We start from the raw sequence: 17,624 nt of genomic DNA on the forward strand, positions 1-17,624 counted from the left end.
CGGGTTTGATTCCACCCTCAGGCATCTGTCTATATGGAGTTTGCACATTCTCCCCGTGTCTGTGTGGGTTTCCTCCCATAGTGCAAGGATGTGCAGGTCGGGTGGATTGGCTATGCTAAATTGCCCATTGTGTCTTGGCTGGAAAATGCAGGGATAAGGTCGGTCTGGGTGGGGTGCTCTTTGGAGGTTTGGGATGGGCCAAATGGCCTGTTTCCACACTGTAGGGATTCTATTGTGATGATGATGAAAGGAGGGTGGGTGTGGAAGTGATTCCCACCCAGATTGAAGTGTCCACTGCACAAGATAATGGAGAGAGCAATAAACAAGTAGAACTCAGTCCCAGCCTGAGAGACATCTTACACATGCATTTCAGGCAGAAGTCAAGCAAGTTGTAGCAACACTTTTTTTGTGTTGAATACATTCCAGATGATTTCCAAGTTTAAACATTTGAGCAGGATAGAATGATGTTTGAAAATATATTGGAAGCCCAGGGATGAAAGTCTCCAAAGATGAATGCTTATTAATTATGTCCTTACTAAAACTTTGCTAGTACACTGTTATTAGTGCAACATGTGGATAAAATCCTGTACCCATGGGCTCAAGGTTAATTGGAAAGATCTGTGAGAAAATTGGATAAGGCTTGTGAGTTAATCAGACCCAGAGGAAACCTTATCCTGATTTGTGAGATGAGACCTTTATGAGACTACCCATTAGAAGCATTGCCACTCAAGCTCAGTTCATCATTTTTCTTATTTATTGAGAACATCGGTCAAAGCAAGTCAAGATTAGCCACAAATTAGTCTGTATGTTCACTAATGTCTGTAAAATGAAAACATTCAACAATTTGAACCTGACTTCACCTCACCAAAGCATTAATCAATTTCCTTCTCAAAAAGTTAGTGGATTGGTGTTCTTGTGACTCAGTGGTGGTGTCCCTACCTCTGAGCCAGGAGGCCTGTGTTCAAGCTTCCCTCCTGTTACAGAGGTGTGCAAAATAATTAAAATTTAGAAGGTTACACAGAGGACACGTGGGGGATTATGGCATCTAGTCAACATAAAGTAAACAGCTTTGATTGTTATCTCTCTCCAAACCTGTGCATACCAGCCACTCACTTGTCATACAAGACAGTTAGTGCCCAAAAGGGTTAACTGATGTCATGAGATAAGCTCTGCCTATTAGGATAGAAAGTGCTTTTCCTATTTGTTTGTTTTTAGGGTCTCTCTAAATTTTTGTCCTTAGTGCTAAGTCCATTTGGTTAACAGGAGTGTGTACTTTTAATTGGAGCCTGATGTCTCAAGAAAATATCAAGTAACTCAGATATAATGTAACTGTTAAGTTCTTTGTAACAACCCCATACTGTTTATCAAGACAGGACCACTCTCCTGTCAAGACTTTATATGGGCACCGTTCTCCAATTTGTATCAGGAATTTGATTAATACCAATAAGGAGGATTGGTGGCAGTAAATCTGCAAATCTACCTGAGATATCCTAAATGGTTCTGTAGGAGACAGCTGCACCATTACAGCACTACCTGCCCCTGGTCTGGCCTACATGTGACTCCGGAGCCACTGCAATGTGGTTGACTCTTAACTGCCCTTTGGGCAATTAGGGATGGGCAATGAATGCTGCCTAGCCAGCAACGCCCTCGTCCTGTGAATGAATAAATATCGGCAATGTAAATAATCATAGCCAAACACTTTTCAGGTTCATAGAGTAGTGGGAGTGACCCTACCTCTAGGTCAGATGTTTGGGTTCAACATACCCAAACAGATCAATCTGAATTCGCTTGAACCAATGCGGCACGCTCTACATTGGAGAAACCAAACGCAGACTGGGTGACCGCTTTGCAGAACACCTTCAGTCTGTGCGCACGCATGGCCAGATTGGTCATTTTTAACACAGTGTCCTGCTCGCATGCCCACTTGTCTGGTCTCAGCATGATGGGCTCAATATTGAGTTCAACATCTTCAGATTGTGAACCCACCCCCACTCCTTCCCTTTCTTTTAGCTTTACTTGTTACATTCACTGTCACTATGTCCTCCCTCCTTTCCCCCTTCACTCCAGTGGCACTGTCTGCTCTTTCCAGCCTGGCAATTAGACACACCACTGATGTGTCACGTTCACATTCCAATTAGTCAATCTGCACCAACAACATTCTTTCTCCCCCAGCACTCCACTCCCCGCTATAGCATAAATGCTGCTCCCTCCACACTTCACATCAACTCTGAGGAAGACTCACCTCAACTTGAAACATTAGCTTGCTTTCTCTCCATATATGCTAATGAATCCGCTGGGACTTCCAGCATTTGTTGTTTTCAGGTTGGAAGGAAGAACTGTCCTCCTCTCCATCCACCAGCACCTCCACGTCTCTGTCCACAAATGAGCAGCAAGCTATACTTTCCTCTGGGCTAATGTTCTCAATGATTTCAATCGAGTATTGCAGTGTTAGGTTTCAGTCCTGAAACATTAACTCTGCTTCCTCTTCACAGATGCTGCCAGACCTGCTGAGTTTCTCCAGTGATGTCTGTTTTTGTTTTTATCACATTGTGGGGGCCAGTGCCTGCCTTGCAGCATCTGAAGTAGTTTTAAATATGATGCCAATGGTGCGAACACCAGCAGGTCCCACAGTGTCAGAATAAGGGATTGCCCATTTAAGACAGAGATGGGGCGGCGATGGCCTAATGGTATTATTGCTGGACTATTAATCCAGAGACCCAGGTAGTGTTCTGGGGACCCAGGTTCAAATCCTGCCCCAGCAGATGGTGGAATTTGAATTCAATAAATACTGGAATTAAGAATCTAATGATGACTGTGAATCCATTGCTGATTGTTGGGGAAAAACCCATCTGGTTCACTAATGTCCCTTAGGGAAGGAAACTGTCATCCTTACCTGGTCTAGCCTACATGTGACTCCAGACCCACAGCAATGTGGTTGACTCTCAACTACCCTCTAGGCAATTAGGGATGGGCAATTAATGCTGCCTGGCTAGTGACACCCTCATCCCATGAATGAATTTTAAAAAAATGAGGATAAATTGTTTCCTCTTAGAAGGTAGTGAATCTATAGAATTCTTTACCACAGAGGGCTCTTGAGGCTGGCTCACTGAGTATATTTAAGGCTGAGATTAGCTGTAAACCATGACAGACTGGGCACCGCAAATCTCATTCAATGTAACACTTTAACAGAAAATGGGAAAATTCAAGTCTTATTGCAGTTTGTCAATTTTCAGCCAACTAGCTTTATAAGTTTGTATACATTAATATCTCAAAATCTTTCATATCAGGGCTACGTCTAGTTACAAGACAACAGTTTTCTTTTTTCATGAATTGTATCTCCACAGTCCATAACAGCATTAGGTCTAGAAATACAAGTAGGCCATTCAGCCCACTGAGTCTACTTTACCATTCAATGAGATTACAACTGATCCGATAATCCACAACTTCACTTTCCTGCTTTAACCACTAACTCTTGATTCCCTTCCTGATTAAAAATCTGTCTATCTCAGCCTTGAATGGACTTAATGACCAGCTTCTACAACCCACTGTGATAAAGAACTCCACAGATTTTCAACCCCCGGGGAAGAATTTCCTCCTTATCTCTGAGCTAACTGTGTGAAATATTAAAGAAGAAAAAATTCAAACATATTAATCAACAAAAATTCCATTTTTATCATCACACAAAAATATTTCTGTCTTGCAGTCCCAGGAGCTGAGATACAGGTTAGGAGAAAAATCTAATTCCACTAAGTCACATGTATGTACTAAGTGGTAACACGTAAGATCTGGCATAAGGCAGCATTTTATTTACTGTTCTGTAATCATGGTTGCCCTACAGGGTCTCTGTATAGGAGTAGGGCAAAAGCAAACAGGCCATACAAATTCATCATGTATAACAGCCTTCCCCCTACCATCTCCAAAGCTGCTATTCCTTTGATTTATTTCATCACCCACACTGCACAAATATAATGCAGGATGTGGCGAGAGTGACAGACAGCGTTGTGGGAGGCTCAAGGAACCAATACAACAGGGAAAAACACCACAGCCAGCAGAGAGGGTGGAACACATGGAACTGCAGATAGGTATTAGGATTTTTAAAATTATTATTATTGCCCATTCCTAATCGCTGTCAAGAAGATGGTGGTGCAATGCCTTTTTTGAACCCCTGCAGTTCTACTAGTACAGATATTCACACAGTGCTCCTAGACAGAAAGTGAGGATTTGCACACAATGACAATGAAGGGATGGTGACATGATTCTAAATAATGTTGAAGGAAATAACTGCTTGGATGGTGATCAAAGTACAAATCAATAGGATTGTCCTGGATGGAGTGTTAAGACTGCACCCATCACGTCAAGTAGAAGTGTTCCATCATGCTCCTGAATTGTGCCTTTATGGTAGGGCACTGACTTTGGGAGTCAGGTAGTGAGTTACTTGCCACAGAATTCCTGGCTTCTGACTTGTTTTTGTAGCCGCAGTTGAGGTAACAGTCAGATCAGCCAACGTTTTATTGGAAACTGGCATAGGTTGGAAGGGCTGAATGGCCTACTCTTGTTCCAAATTAATATGTTCATGAGGAATCCAAAATTGTATTAAACAGGGATCTGCAATACGTAGACATAGAGGATGGTAGATGCATGACAGTAGGTTTAATGATTTGACTTACTTGTAGTCTTTCTGTTGGATTCAATAGTATTTGGGGCATTCTGCATATATGTCTTTTTTTCAAAGTAAGATACATAATCAAAACCTAGAGTGGAACACTGGTTAGTACTGCTGCCTCACAGCGCCAGGGACCCCAGTTCGATTCCACCCTCAAGCGACTATCTGTGTGCTACTTGCATGTTTTCCCTGTATCCAAAGATGTGCAGGCTAGGTGGTTTGGCCATGCTAAATTGCCTATAGTGTCTGGGATTGTGCAGGCTGGGTGGGTTACCCATGGGATTTGCAGGGTTACAAGGATAAGGTAGGGATGGTTGGGTCTGGATGAGATGCTCTTCAGAGGTTGGTGTGGCCTCAATGGGGCGATTGGCCTGTCTCCACACCGAAGGAATTCCATGATAATAAATAGATAAAACCAGTGAATAACATGTTACATATATAAAGGCAGGAAATACATTAGATTTGTCGATCAGCTGAAATGCGCTGCCTGAAATTCCTGTGTCCTGTGAGAATGTGAGGGAATCAGAAACATTGCAAATCATAAACAGAGGCTGAGAATGACCTGGGCTGCAGGTTCTCAGGGAGGTCATACCATCTCATGGAGAGATAAGGATACTAGTTAGATGGTCATTCATCAGTATAGGGAGTGCAGAATTCTGAAGGAGTGCAGTACTCACTGACTCGTTTTCAGGACTGAATTATGGTGAAGGTGTTAGCATCTCAAAGGAGTGCAATCTGGAGCACGGCAGCCTCAACACAAGGGACTGAACTGGAGGGAATAACAAACTGTAATGGTTATAAGAAGTTTCAATAATCAGGAGTATGGACGGGCAGTTCTGCGACAATCAACCTGAGTCCCCACTGGGTGTACAAGGTGTAGAGCTGGATGAACACAGCAGGCCAAGCAGCATCACAGGAGCAGGAAGGCTGACGTTTTGGGCCTAGACCCTTCTTCAGAAAAGGGGGAGGAGAAGGGGGTTCTGAAATAAATAGGGAGAGAGGGGGAGGCGGATAGAAGATGGATAGAGGAGAAGATAGGTGGAGAGGAGACAGACACGTCAAAGAGGCAGGGATGGAGCCAGTAAAGGTGAGTGTAGGTGGGGAGGTAGGGAGGAGATAGGTCAGTCCAGGGAGGACGGACAAGTCAAGGGGGCGGGATGAGTTTAGTAGGTAGGAGATGGGGGTGGGGCTTGAGGTGGGAGGAGGGGATAGGTGTGAGGGAAGACAGGTTAGGGAGGCGGGGACGAGCTGGGCTGGTTTTGGGATGCGGTAGGGGGAGGGAAGATTTTGAAGGTTCGCACTAAACAACTGCACCTCCCAGTCGCGAACCATTTCAACTCCCCCTCCCATTCCTCAGACGACATGTCCATCCTGGGCCTCCTGCAGTGCCACAACGATGCTACCTGAAGGTTGCAGGAACAGCAACTCATATTCTGCTTGGGAACCCTGCAGCCCAATGGTATCAATGTGGTCTTCACAAGCTTCAAAATCTCCCCTCCCCCTACCGCATCCCAAAACCAGCCCAGCTCGTCCCGCCTCCCTAACCTGTCTTCCCTCACACCTATCCCCTCCTCCCACCTCAAGCCCCACCCCCATCTCCTACCTACTAACCTCATCCCGCCCCCTTGACCTGTCCGTCCTCCCTGGACTGACCTATCTCCTCCCTACCTCCCCACCTACACTCACCTTTACTGGCTCCATCCCCGCCTCTTTAACCTGTCTGTCTCCTCTCCACCTATCTTCTCCTCTATCCATCTTCTATCCGCCTCCCCCTCTCTCCCTATTTATTTCAGAACTCCCTTCCCCTCCCCCATTTCTAAAGAAGGGTCTCGGCCCAAAACGTCAGTCTTTCTGCTCCTCTGATGCTGCTTGGCCTGCTGTGTTCATCCAGCTCTACACCTTGTTATCTCAGATTCTCCAGCATCTGCAGTTCCTACTACCTCTCCCCATTGGGTGTGATGCTTCTCTCATGGCAGAATATAAAGCATCACAGAAAATTTTGGAGGGGAACATGTGGCAGGGGAGGAGTTAGGGGTAGCCAGAAGGTGTGGTCCATAACCAAATCAATAACAAAGGAAGGAACATCATTGGAGGCTCTGCAGTGAGGAGCTGGGAAGGAAGTTAAAATAAAGAGAACCTCAAAAGGTGCTAATCTTTGGATTACTCCCAGTCTGATGATCTAGTGAATAGCGAGCAGAGCATGCTCAGGCACAGTATTAATTTGTATGCTCTTAAGAAGAAAGCCCTACTGAAGTGGCAGCATTGGAACAATGGAATGGACAACCTCGTTCTCTGCTGTATCCTTTTATGATTCTCTCCTATCTACATTTTTCATTGGTGATACCCTACACTGTGGCTTCACCCATTGCCTAGACACAGAAAAATCTCATGTCCTGGAAGCTGCTGTCAATGGGGTTGGCTTATAACCAAGTGTATTTTAGCAATAGAAAAGGAAAATTAACCTATTTCGATCAACACAATTAAATTCCATACCTGGAAGTTAAATGTTCATTTGAAATATCAGGTCAGGCAATGTCCACCTTACCAAACCCAGAAAAATTTGTTGAATTTAAACATTCAGCTGTAGCCATCACTTACCCAACTTGGGAAACAGTACATAACAATATTGGAAAACGTGCTGCATGTGAGAGTTACTTTATCAATCAAGTCCCTATATATTCTCAATTAAATCTACCCTATTAAAGACTCTAAACCTCTTATTTACGCACCTGCATGAAAATTCTGCAAAATTCTAAACTATTCATCTACATCATGTCTCTTTTAATCAGCCCTGGCCAGCTAAAGAAAAATCATTAAATCCTGTGGAGTATTCGATATAAGATACAGCCAGCTCTGACCTTCATCAATCTTGCTAATCCAAAAAGTTCGCCTTTCATCTCATCAATGCACTCCAATCTTATATTTAACCTGGTGCCATTGAGGGAACTGTAGCTTACTTCCACATACCCTATGCAGAATCACTGTAGTTACAGCACAGAAGGAGGCTTGTGTTTATACCAACTCTTCAAATGACCATCTCATCATTCAGCGCCACTCTCCTGCCTTCTCCCATAACCCTGCACATTCTTGCTTTTCAAATAGCCATCTCATTCCCTTTTAATGCCTCAATTGAGCTTGTCTCTATCACACCTACAGGCAGCGCTTTCCAGAGCCTCACTCGCTGCATTAAAATGTTTTTTTCCCAAATCCCTCTGGTTCTTTTACTAATCACTTAAAATCTGCTGCCTCGTATTTTCAAGCCTTTCACAAGTGGGAGTATTTCCTCCCTAGTTACTCTCTCCAGACCCATCATGATTTCAAATACTTCTCTCAGTCTGCTCTTCTCCAAGGAGAACAGACCCATCTTCTCCAATAAATCTTCATAACTGAAATTCCTTATTCCTGAAGCCATTCTTGTAAAGCTCTTTTATACTCTCTGCAAAACCTCCATATCGTTCTTAAAGTACAGTGCCCAGAACTGAACACAATACTCCAGCTGAGGCCAAACTAGTATCCTACATAAGTTCAGCAGTATCTAGCTATTGTACGCTAAGCCTCTATTAATAAAGCTGAGGATGCTGTATGCTTTATTTACTGCTGTCTCCACCCATCCAGGCATCTTTATTGCTTTATGCATATATTCACCCAGCTCATTCTGCACTTTAGAATTGTACCCTTCAGTTTATACACTGTCCATTTTCTTTCTAGCAAAATGCATCATCTTACATTTCTCTGCAATGATTTACATCTACTTCTGGCCACCCACTCTGCCAATTTGTTTATGTCCTTTTGCAGTTCTAAACTGTTCTCCTCACAGTTCACAGAACTTTCAAGTTTCGTGAATGTTGAAATTCTGCTCTGGCACTCCAAGATCTAGAATATTAATATAATATTTGTCAGAGTTATTTGATCTATCAAGTCCCTTTATATTCTCAATTAAATCTACCCTATTAAAGACCCTAAAACTCCCATTTATGCTCCTGCATGAAAATGTCTCAACATTCACCTTTGGTGAACTTCACTACAAACCTTTGCCATCCAATAAGCATTCATTCACCCCTGTTCTCTGTTTCCAGTCACTCAGACAATTTTGTTGCCACGTTTCCGCTGTTCCTTTTATTCCATGAGCTCGAACTTTGGTCACAGTTCAGTTGTATACCACTGTATCAAATGCCTTCTAAAAGTCCATGAACGCTGCATCAACAGCTTTGCCCTGAGCAACCCTCCTTGTTACCTCTTCAAAAACTCTAGTGAGATAGTTAAACATGATTTTCCTTCAGGAAATCTAAGCTGGATCTTCTTAATTACCGTCATTCAAATGATAAGAAGAGCACTCTGGTTGAAACTATTAAAAAGGAGACGCAATGCAGATATAATCTCGAGATGTGTCAAGGAGAAAGGCACTCTTCAAAATTGTGAATCTCCTGGACAGTTTAGAATGAAAGAGGGTTTTAATTTTAAAAGAATATTACTACAACTGGATTCTGTCACCTACACTCTAAAAAATACCAAAATTTATTGCAGATCTCTCTCCTAGCACCAAAGTACAAATTGTTGCAAAGGTAGCTTAAATTGTGCTATGTAACACTTATACATTAGTTTGGGTCATTTCAGTTATCAGACTCTCTCGGTGCCTCAAGTACATGTAAATATAGTCTTAACCAAGTAGGAGATGCTTTGGGTTTGTTTGTATAGAGTCAAACTCCAATGTTTATTTGTTTCCTTGACATGCCACTGTACAGAACCGAACTGCATTTGTGACTATATGTATATATAAAGATATATTTAATGAATAACTTATATTTTTGAAATAAAAATAGACTTATACAAAACCAGTTGTCTGGAATAACCATCACTTGAGAGTCATACTGACAGAAACTCCAACTTGGAACAGGCCAGTCAACCCAACAAAAGTGATTATGCTTTATAGAAGCCTTCACCAACTTTAAAAACCTCTTCCCACCCTGTTCCCATATCCTAGTGTTCATGTAATTGCTGATTTGCCCTTAGATATAATACATCTGCCTCAATTACTCCTGTGACAGTGTGTTCTACATATTTTGCGCTGTCTGAAATTATTATTTGATCTGATGGTGATTAATTTGTATGTCTGCCCACTTCTTCTAGGCTGCCACAAATGGAAACAGTTTTTCCATGTCTGTACTATCAAAGCCTTTCTTAATTTAAAATTAAAATTCTATCAGGCCTCCTCTCCCCCTGCTCCTTCTGAGAGAAAGGAGTGCCCGTTTACTCAACTGTTCTTCATTGTTGCATCCTCACAATTCTAGTCTCATCCTTATACATCTTGTCTGCACCATCTCCAATACTTCACTGTTGCGTTTGCTCAGAGCTGCATACAGAACTTCAAGCACATTCTAAACAAGTCTCTATATAAACGTAGAACTGTCTCTGCTTTTGTATGCTAATCCCCTAGAAATGAATTATATTGCATTCCTTACAGTTATATCAACTTGCATTGCTACTTTTAGAGATATTTGTGTTTATATTTCCAGATCGCTCTGCTCCTCAGTCTTATTTAGTTTTCTACCTTCTAAAGACATAAATAGCCTCCTCATACTTGACAAAATAAATTTTAATTTCAATTTATTTCCCAGTCTTCAAGTCTGTTTGTTTTTCTGGATTATGGTGCAGTCCTTCATATTATTAGCTGTAGCCATCACACCGACTATAAATTGTTAACATATTCTAACTCCTCTGTTGAAATCCATTAGGTACAAGTTCAACAAAAGTGTGTGGATCCCAGTGATTCCATTTCCCAATTCTTGCCAATCTGAGAAATCTTCCCTTAATTCTTATCCTGTTTTCTGTTTTATAGGTATGTTCCAATTTTTTCTGTTTCTTGGACTCCGACTTCAGCTACCATGGCCATTATACTTAGTCCCTGCATTACACCTCACTAACTCGTTTTCAGTAATGAATGCCAGAGAGGGTAACAACATCTCAAAGGACTGCAATCTGGAGCATGGCAAGCTGAAGGACTGTACTGGATGTAACAGTAAACTTTAGGAAGGCTATCTCTGCATCAGAAGGCCTGAGTTCAAGTCCCAACTACTCCAGAGGTCTCCAATAACATTTCCGAACAGGTTGATGAGAAAATATCCATTGTGGCTTCAATAATCAAGATACAGACAGGCCTTTCTGCGGCCATCATCAGAAGTCACACTGGGTGTGGTGCTTCCCTGTTATCAGAATAAACAGCAGCACAGAGGGTGTAGAAAATTTGGACAGGGTAGAAGGGGGTACTAGACAGAAGGAGTGGGGGGGAGGAGAATGGAAAAAGCTAGAAGTCATGATCTATGTCCAAATCAATTACATTGGAAGGAAAATTATCAAACAGTCATAGATTCTTACAGCACGGAAACAGACCCTTCGGTCCAAACAATCCATGCCAACCATAATCCCAAACTAAACTAGTCCCAGCTGCTGGCACATATCCCTCCAAACCTTTCTTATTCATGTACTTATCCAAATGTCTTTTAAACAAGCGTGTTAAACACCATTTTAACCATTCTGTCCACATGTGACGCAAACTTCAAAGAATTATGTACCTGAACCCCTAGGTCCCTCTGCTCTACAACACTACTCAAGGCCCTACCTTTAATTGTATAAGTCTTCCCCTTGTTTGTTTTACCAAAATGCAATACCTCAAATTTATCCAAATTAACCTCCATCTGCCACTCCTCAGCCCACTGACACATTTGATTAAAATCTCTTTGTAATCTTAGATAACCTTCTTCACCACCAACTATACCTCTAATTTTGGTGTCATCCACAAAATTACTAATCATGTCTTCTACATTCTCATCTAAATCATTTAATAAATGATGAACGAAAGTAGACCAAGCACCGATCCCTGTAGAACACCACTGGTCACACGTCTCCAGTTCGAAAAACAACCCTCCGCCACCACTCTCTGTTCTCTGCGTTAAGCCAATTTCGTATTTTAGGTTTACCACATCCTCTGTGTTGTTCTTGTCAACTCTTTCTGTTACTTCAAAAAATTCAGTAAGGTTGGTTCAACGTAAATTTTAGATCATTATTTCCACACCCCTTTTTACAAATCCTCATGCCTTGCACCAGTCACCAGGAGTGAAAACAGTCAAGTTGCTTCTAGGCTTCTGTTGGTGCTTTTCTGAAACCAGCTGTTAAGTGGTGTGGATAGAAATAATCCTACTGATAGCTTTCTTTCCAATCTCTTTTTGCCTCCATTCCATTTGGTTTTGGTCCCAATCAGAGAAAGGTCAGGTACCTTGCAGTGAGGGCAAAAGGACAAATGAACAACAAAGGCATTTGTCATCACATTTCTTTGGTTGCCTGACCATGCTTGGCCCAAAGGTGGCACAGCCAGAGGAGTGTCTCATAGGTGTGAGATCTGGTGAGGCCAGAGTGTAGGGGGAAGAGACTTCAAAACTTGCTCCTCACATGCTTACCATTCAACACCATGAGCATCTGGATATCATCCGTACATTTCCGAAGAACCTTTTCTGACAGATCACCCTGAATAATCTGGTAGGCACTGCTTACATTTCCATAGAAATGAAGAAAATGTTACCCTTGGCCTGCGACATTGGGCCAAATTTCTCTACAGTGCAAACTTATCCCAGCTGCCAATCTAGAAGGTACAGTGACCTGAAACGTTAACTCTCTTCTCTCCAGAGATGCTGCCAGACCTGCTGAAATTTTCCAGTAATTTCCGTTTTTGTTTGTGATTTCCAACAGATCTTTCAGTTTTTGTCTAAGTTCAGATCATTTTGGGATGCAAGAACTCCTCAACTACTGGAAGAGAAGAAAGTTTAATATTCTGTAGTTTATCTCTTGAATGGTTGGGATCCTCTTTATAAATGCCTCTACTTTTATCCTGGTGCCACCAATAGGGAAGTAGTGAGAGGAAGTAATTTCAGAGATTTGCTCTGAAAAAGTTTCAACATTGAAGTTACAGATCAAAACCAGATGAGCCAAGCAATTCCAGTACACAGGCTGGTCGAGGAGAGTCCTTCATCACATTTTGTCACAGAAACCCCTTGCCTTTCCCACCACTCCTGTATTTTCTCTATTTTGTATATATCAAATGAGCTGCCAAACTACCTCACAATTCTTAGAAATCATTAAAATATCAGTCACAACCAAGGGTATTATTTTTCCATTTTCATATCAACTGATCAGGATCCAATAAAAAAAAGCAGTAAAACTTCTAATTGTATTACACAGAATTTCACTTATTCTGTTACTGTAAATCAGTAAGCCTGGTTAGAAAGAGTCACAGATCTTCTGTGTATAGACTATGGTAGGTTCTTGACTTCTTAATGCCCACAGTAAGATGGAAAGAATCATTGAATGCTATCTGCAAACATCAAATGAAAGACATATTTATACAGCACTTGTCATGGTCACTGGACAATTCAAGATGGCTGACTGCCAATTCTAAAGGTAATCACTGTTGGCATGTAGGCAGACAGTTTTGCACACTGCAAACTCCCTCAAAAGATAATGTGATACTGACCTGATATTGGTTTGTCAGGGCACCAAGGAGAAGTCCCTAGCTCTTTTTTCAAATAATGCCATGAGATCTGTTACATCACTAGAACAGGCAGGTGGGCCTTGGTTTAAAGTCTCACTCAGAAGTCAGCACTGCTAAAAGTCCAACAGTCCCTTAGTGGAGAAGCATCCTTGTTTCTTCTTCTACAGTCTAAAATGGAACTTGGACAGTGAAGCTTGCGACTTGGGAAAAATAACACAGCCACGGCTGGCACACAGTAAAAGTTCCTTATGTCAGCTTTATACAGTAGACTTTGTCATGTCCCTTTGTGGACATTAACATTAACAGATGAATCCTGGATATGGCTGTCATTGGTAGACGTACCAGAGTAAAATGGGCACCACTTTTATCTGTTATACCAGTACCTAACACTTTTCAAATTAACTCAATTCAACCCCCGTGCATTTCTTTAATCTGCTGAACTCCTCTTTCAGTGCCTGGGATGTTATTTTAAAAAAAAAATCAGGAACTCTCTGAGTCAGAAGGTTTCAGTTCAAGTCTCATTCTAAAGACTTAATCTAAACATTTCAGCTTGCAATCCAGTGTAATACCAAAGGGGTTCTGTACTGTCAGATGCACCACCACTCCGATGAGACCCCTACTTGTGACAGATAAATTAGGGAGCCACCCCAGCAAACTCCAACATCTGATCCCCTCTTAAAAAGAAACTGCAGTAAACATAAGCCATATAACGTGAGGAAAGTGAACTATACAACAAAAGTCGTGCAGAATGGGGACATTAAAAGGCAGCATGGTGGCTCAGTGGTTAGCAGTGCTGCCTCACAGTGCCAGGGACCCGGTTCAATTCCACCTTTGGGTGACTGTCCGTGTGGAGTTTGCACATTCTCCCTGTGTTTACATGGGTTTCCTCCAGGTTCCCTCTCACAGTACAAACTTGTGCAGATTAGGTGGATTGGCCATGCCAAACTGCCCTTAGTGTCCAGGGATATGCAGGCGAGGTGGGTTAACCATGGGAAATGCAGGGTTACAGGGATAGGGAAGGGGGTGTGGAGTCTGGATCGGATGTTCTTGGGAGGGTCAGTGTGGACTCAATGGGCTGAATAGCCTACTTCCACACCGTAAGAGTTCTTTAAACAAAAGGTTAAACCAGTAAGGATGATCTGTCATACTTCCAAAATCACAATCCTACCATGTTCTCATTAGTCCAGCTGTTTCTTAAAAGTCTGCTCTGATCTCAACCAGCTTTCCTCTTGACCAGCTCCTGCTGCTTATCACCAGCTACATAAGGAAACAAATCATGCAGCTCTGCTCTATGTGCTATTCATGTTACCACAGTGCATGGAGAACAAGCACAAACACCCACTGAGGGCACCTTACCATGATACAGGATGTTTTTCTTCCACGAGAAATCTTTGATGCCGGTCTCAGAGCTGCTGTTAGATTCAGTGCACAGGACAGTTGAAGGACTCCTAGAAACATAAGGCAAGGGAACAACACATAAGATACTGCTTTACGAAAAAAATGATCTGTGCTAATGTTTGTTTTTTTCCAATGTTGCCATCCTGGGGCACAGCTCCATAACTCCTGGCTCCATTATCTCCACATCTCCAACTTTTATCTCTCAATCAATATGACTAAGAAGCAAATGATCTGTTCATTATTGCATTATTGTTTGTTGAGCCTTGTTAACAAACTGACGATTGCATTTTCTGCATTTTAACAGTGCTACACTTCAAATGTACTTGAATGGATGTTAAGCACTTTGGAAAATCCAACAGATATCAAAAGGCACTTTGTAAATGCAAGTATCTTACTGTAGCCACAGTACCCAGGTATATTACTCAAATGGGCACTTCTTAAATGCAAACCTAAGCTTAAGTGTTAACAGATAATTCAAAGGTTAAGAAGATATAGCCTGCTCAAACCTGTCCACACAGCAGTTTGCCCCCAGAAGTGATCGTTACAACAAAGACTTGCATTTATATCGTCCGTTGCACAACCACCACACCTCTCAAAATCACTTTACAGCTTCGTCATTGATTTGAAGTAGGAAACACCGCAGCTAAGTTGTGCACGGCTAGCTCCCATAAGCAGCAATGTGGTAACAAATAATAATACTTTCTTTCATGCTGATGATCAAGGGATAAGTTTTAACCAAGATATCAGAGAGAACTTACCTGTTTGTTGTTGAAAGAGTGGATCAGGAGATCTTTTAAACCTATCCCTGGCAGCAGCTTGAGTCTAAGTTTAACCTCTCTTCCGAAACATCGCACCTCCCACAGTGCAGCTCTTCCTCGCTACAGCACAAGCGTATTTGCATAGATTTTTGTGCTGGAGGCCTGGAGAGACTTGAACATGGAACGTTATGACTCAGAGGCAGGAGCACTGCCAAGTGAGTGATGGCTGATACTGATCATGACTGAATGGTACTGTTACCCCTAAACTTGGGCTCTAGGGCAATGTAACCTCTGCCTTTGTTGAAGTTAGTTAGCTAACTATAAACCAGCAACCAACTGTGAACTTTCTGGGTATGTATGACTTATTACCACATCATGCACTCAATTTACTAATCTACAGGACAATCTGTAAACTGCAAAACAGCCCAATATAGACAGGATGAAGCGATTCAAGTCAAAAAACACTGATATTGTGCAACGGTAGTCAGCTCAAGTTACTGCCACTACTAGTGACACGCCATTATCACTAATAACTACTCCTACATCTGCAAACTACTTGTCCTGTTTAGTGACGTAACAAGAGCAATTGCAATTCTGATTAATTATATTCCATGTTTTGGGATGTTTGAGAGTTGTAAGGAAGGTGCTGAATGAATGAGCTAACTCTTTTATTGTTCTCACCAAGCTCGCTTCAAGTTTGAACAGATTTCACTGTACAATTGGGCGGCAAGTACAAATGTCACACACCCAGCATTTCTGCAAATTCCAGAAATCTTATGAATAACACAAACTGATTTAAAAATAGTCACATGATGTGGCAATCAGAACAATAACATCTGCATCCCCTTTGCTAATGTTTGTCCACTCTGGCATTACATCATAACAGCCCTTGGATTAAATGGACTTCTGAAAATGTAGTTGGCCTCCCTAAACATACAACCATAAACTAGTTCATATATTGGGAAGTATCTAAGCACACCTTCAGGAGTGAATTAATCCTCCTTGCAGAGCATAGCAAAGAAGCTACTTCTTTGCTTAAACCTTAGATTGCCTTTTTTAATTAACATTCAAAGAAAAGCATTTTATACCTCCCTTGGTTATATACAGAACACAGAAGCGAGTATTCTGCATCCACTGCATTCTTAAAATTTAAAATAAAAATCATGAACATATAATACACATATACCTCCTGTTCCCTCCAGATCAGCAAAGTAAAAGTAGTGCAAAATCTAGATAATCAATTAGAATAGCCATGGTCTTATTCAATGGTTGAATGGCTCAAAGGGTCAAATATCCATTCATAGAGTCATACAGCACAGAAACAGACCCTTCGGACCAACCAGGCCACGCCGACCATAATCCCAAACTAAACTTGTCCCACCTACCTACATTTGGCCCATATCCCTCCAAACATTTCTTATTCACGTACTTATCCAAATGTCTATTAAACATTGTAACTGTACCTGCATCCACCACTTCCTTTGGAAGTTGATTCCACACATGAACCACTGTCTGCGTAAGACAATTCCTCCTTGTTTCATTTTAAAATCTTTCTCCTCTCACCTTAAAAATATGGCCCCCGTCTTGAAATCCCCCACCCTAGAGAAAAGACACCTGTCATTCACTTTACCTATACCTCTCATGATTTTATAAACCTCTCTAAGGTCACCCCTCCACCTCTTACATTCCAGTGAAACAAGTCCCAGCCTATCCAGTCTTTCCTTATAGCTCAAACCCACCATTCCTTGCATCGCACTAGTCCTGGTAAATCTTTTCTAAACCCTCTCCAGCTTAATAATTTTCCTCCAAAACAGGGCAACCAGAACTGCACACAGTATTCCAGAAGAGGCCTCACCAACGTCCTGTACAACGTCAACATGACGTCTCAAATCCAATATTCAAAGCACTGAGCAACAAAGGCAAGTGTGATAAACGCCTTCTTAAACCACCATGTCTACATGTGCTGCAAACTTCAAAGAATTATATACCTGAACCTTTTGGTCTCTCTGTCCTACAACACTACCCAAGTTGCTACTTTTAATTGTATAAGCCCTGTCCTTGTTAGTTTTACCAAAACGCAATACAGGTAGTTCTGCGATAACATGTGTTTCATTAATGCGAATTGGCTGTAACACGACTGAAGAACAGTGGAACTGAGATAACAAGGTGTAGAGCTGGATGAACACAGCAGGCCAAGCAGCATCAGAGGAGCAGGAAGGCTGACGTTTCGGGCCTAGACCCTTCTTCAGAAATGAAGGGTCTAGGC

General features: G+C 41.9%; 1 protein-coding gene across 5 annotated transcripts in view; it reads right to left on the reverse strand.

Moving 5' to 3' along the window:
• LOC109918601 (rho guanine nucleotide exchange factor 10-like protein) overlaps positions 1-17,624 on the reverse strand; it is a 184,708-nt gene that overhangs the window by 79,159 nt on the left and 87,925 nt on the right. For 3 of the 5 annotated variants that reach the window (XM_048615132.1, XM_048615131.1, XM_048615133.1), the window contains one exon: positions 14,559-14,650. In XM_048615132.1, coding sequence (XP_048471089.1) covers positions 14,559-14,650 — 92 coding nt within the window. Of the gene's footprint in view, positions 1-14,558; positions 14,651-15,358; positions 15,444-17,624 lie in introns of those variants that run through there. The other 2 variants (XM_048615137.1, XM_048615138.1) reach the window with 2 other exon arrangements.

This window comes from Rhincodon typus, chromosome 31 (assembly GCF_021869965.1).
Source record: "Rhincodon typus isolate 14 chromosome 31, sRhiTyp1.1, whole genome shotgun sequence".
In the NCBI taxonomy this organism is placed as follows: domain Eukaryota; kingdom Metazoa; phylum Chordata; class Chondrichthyes; order Orectolobiformes; family Rhincodontidae; genus Rhincodon; species Rhincodon typus.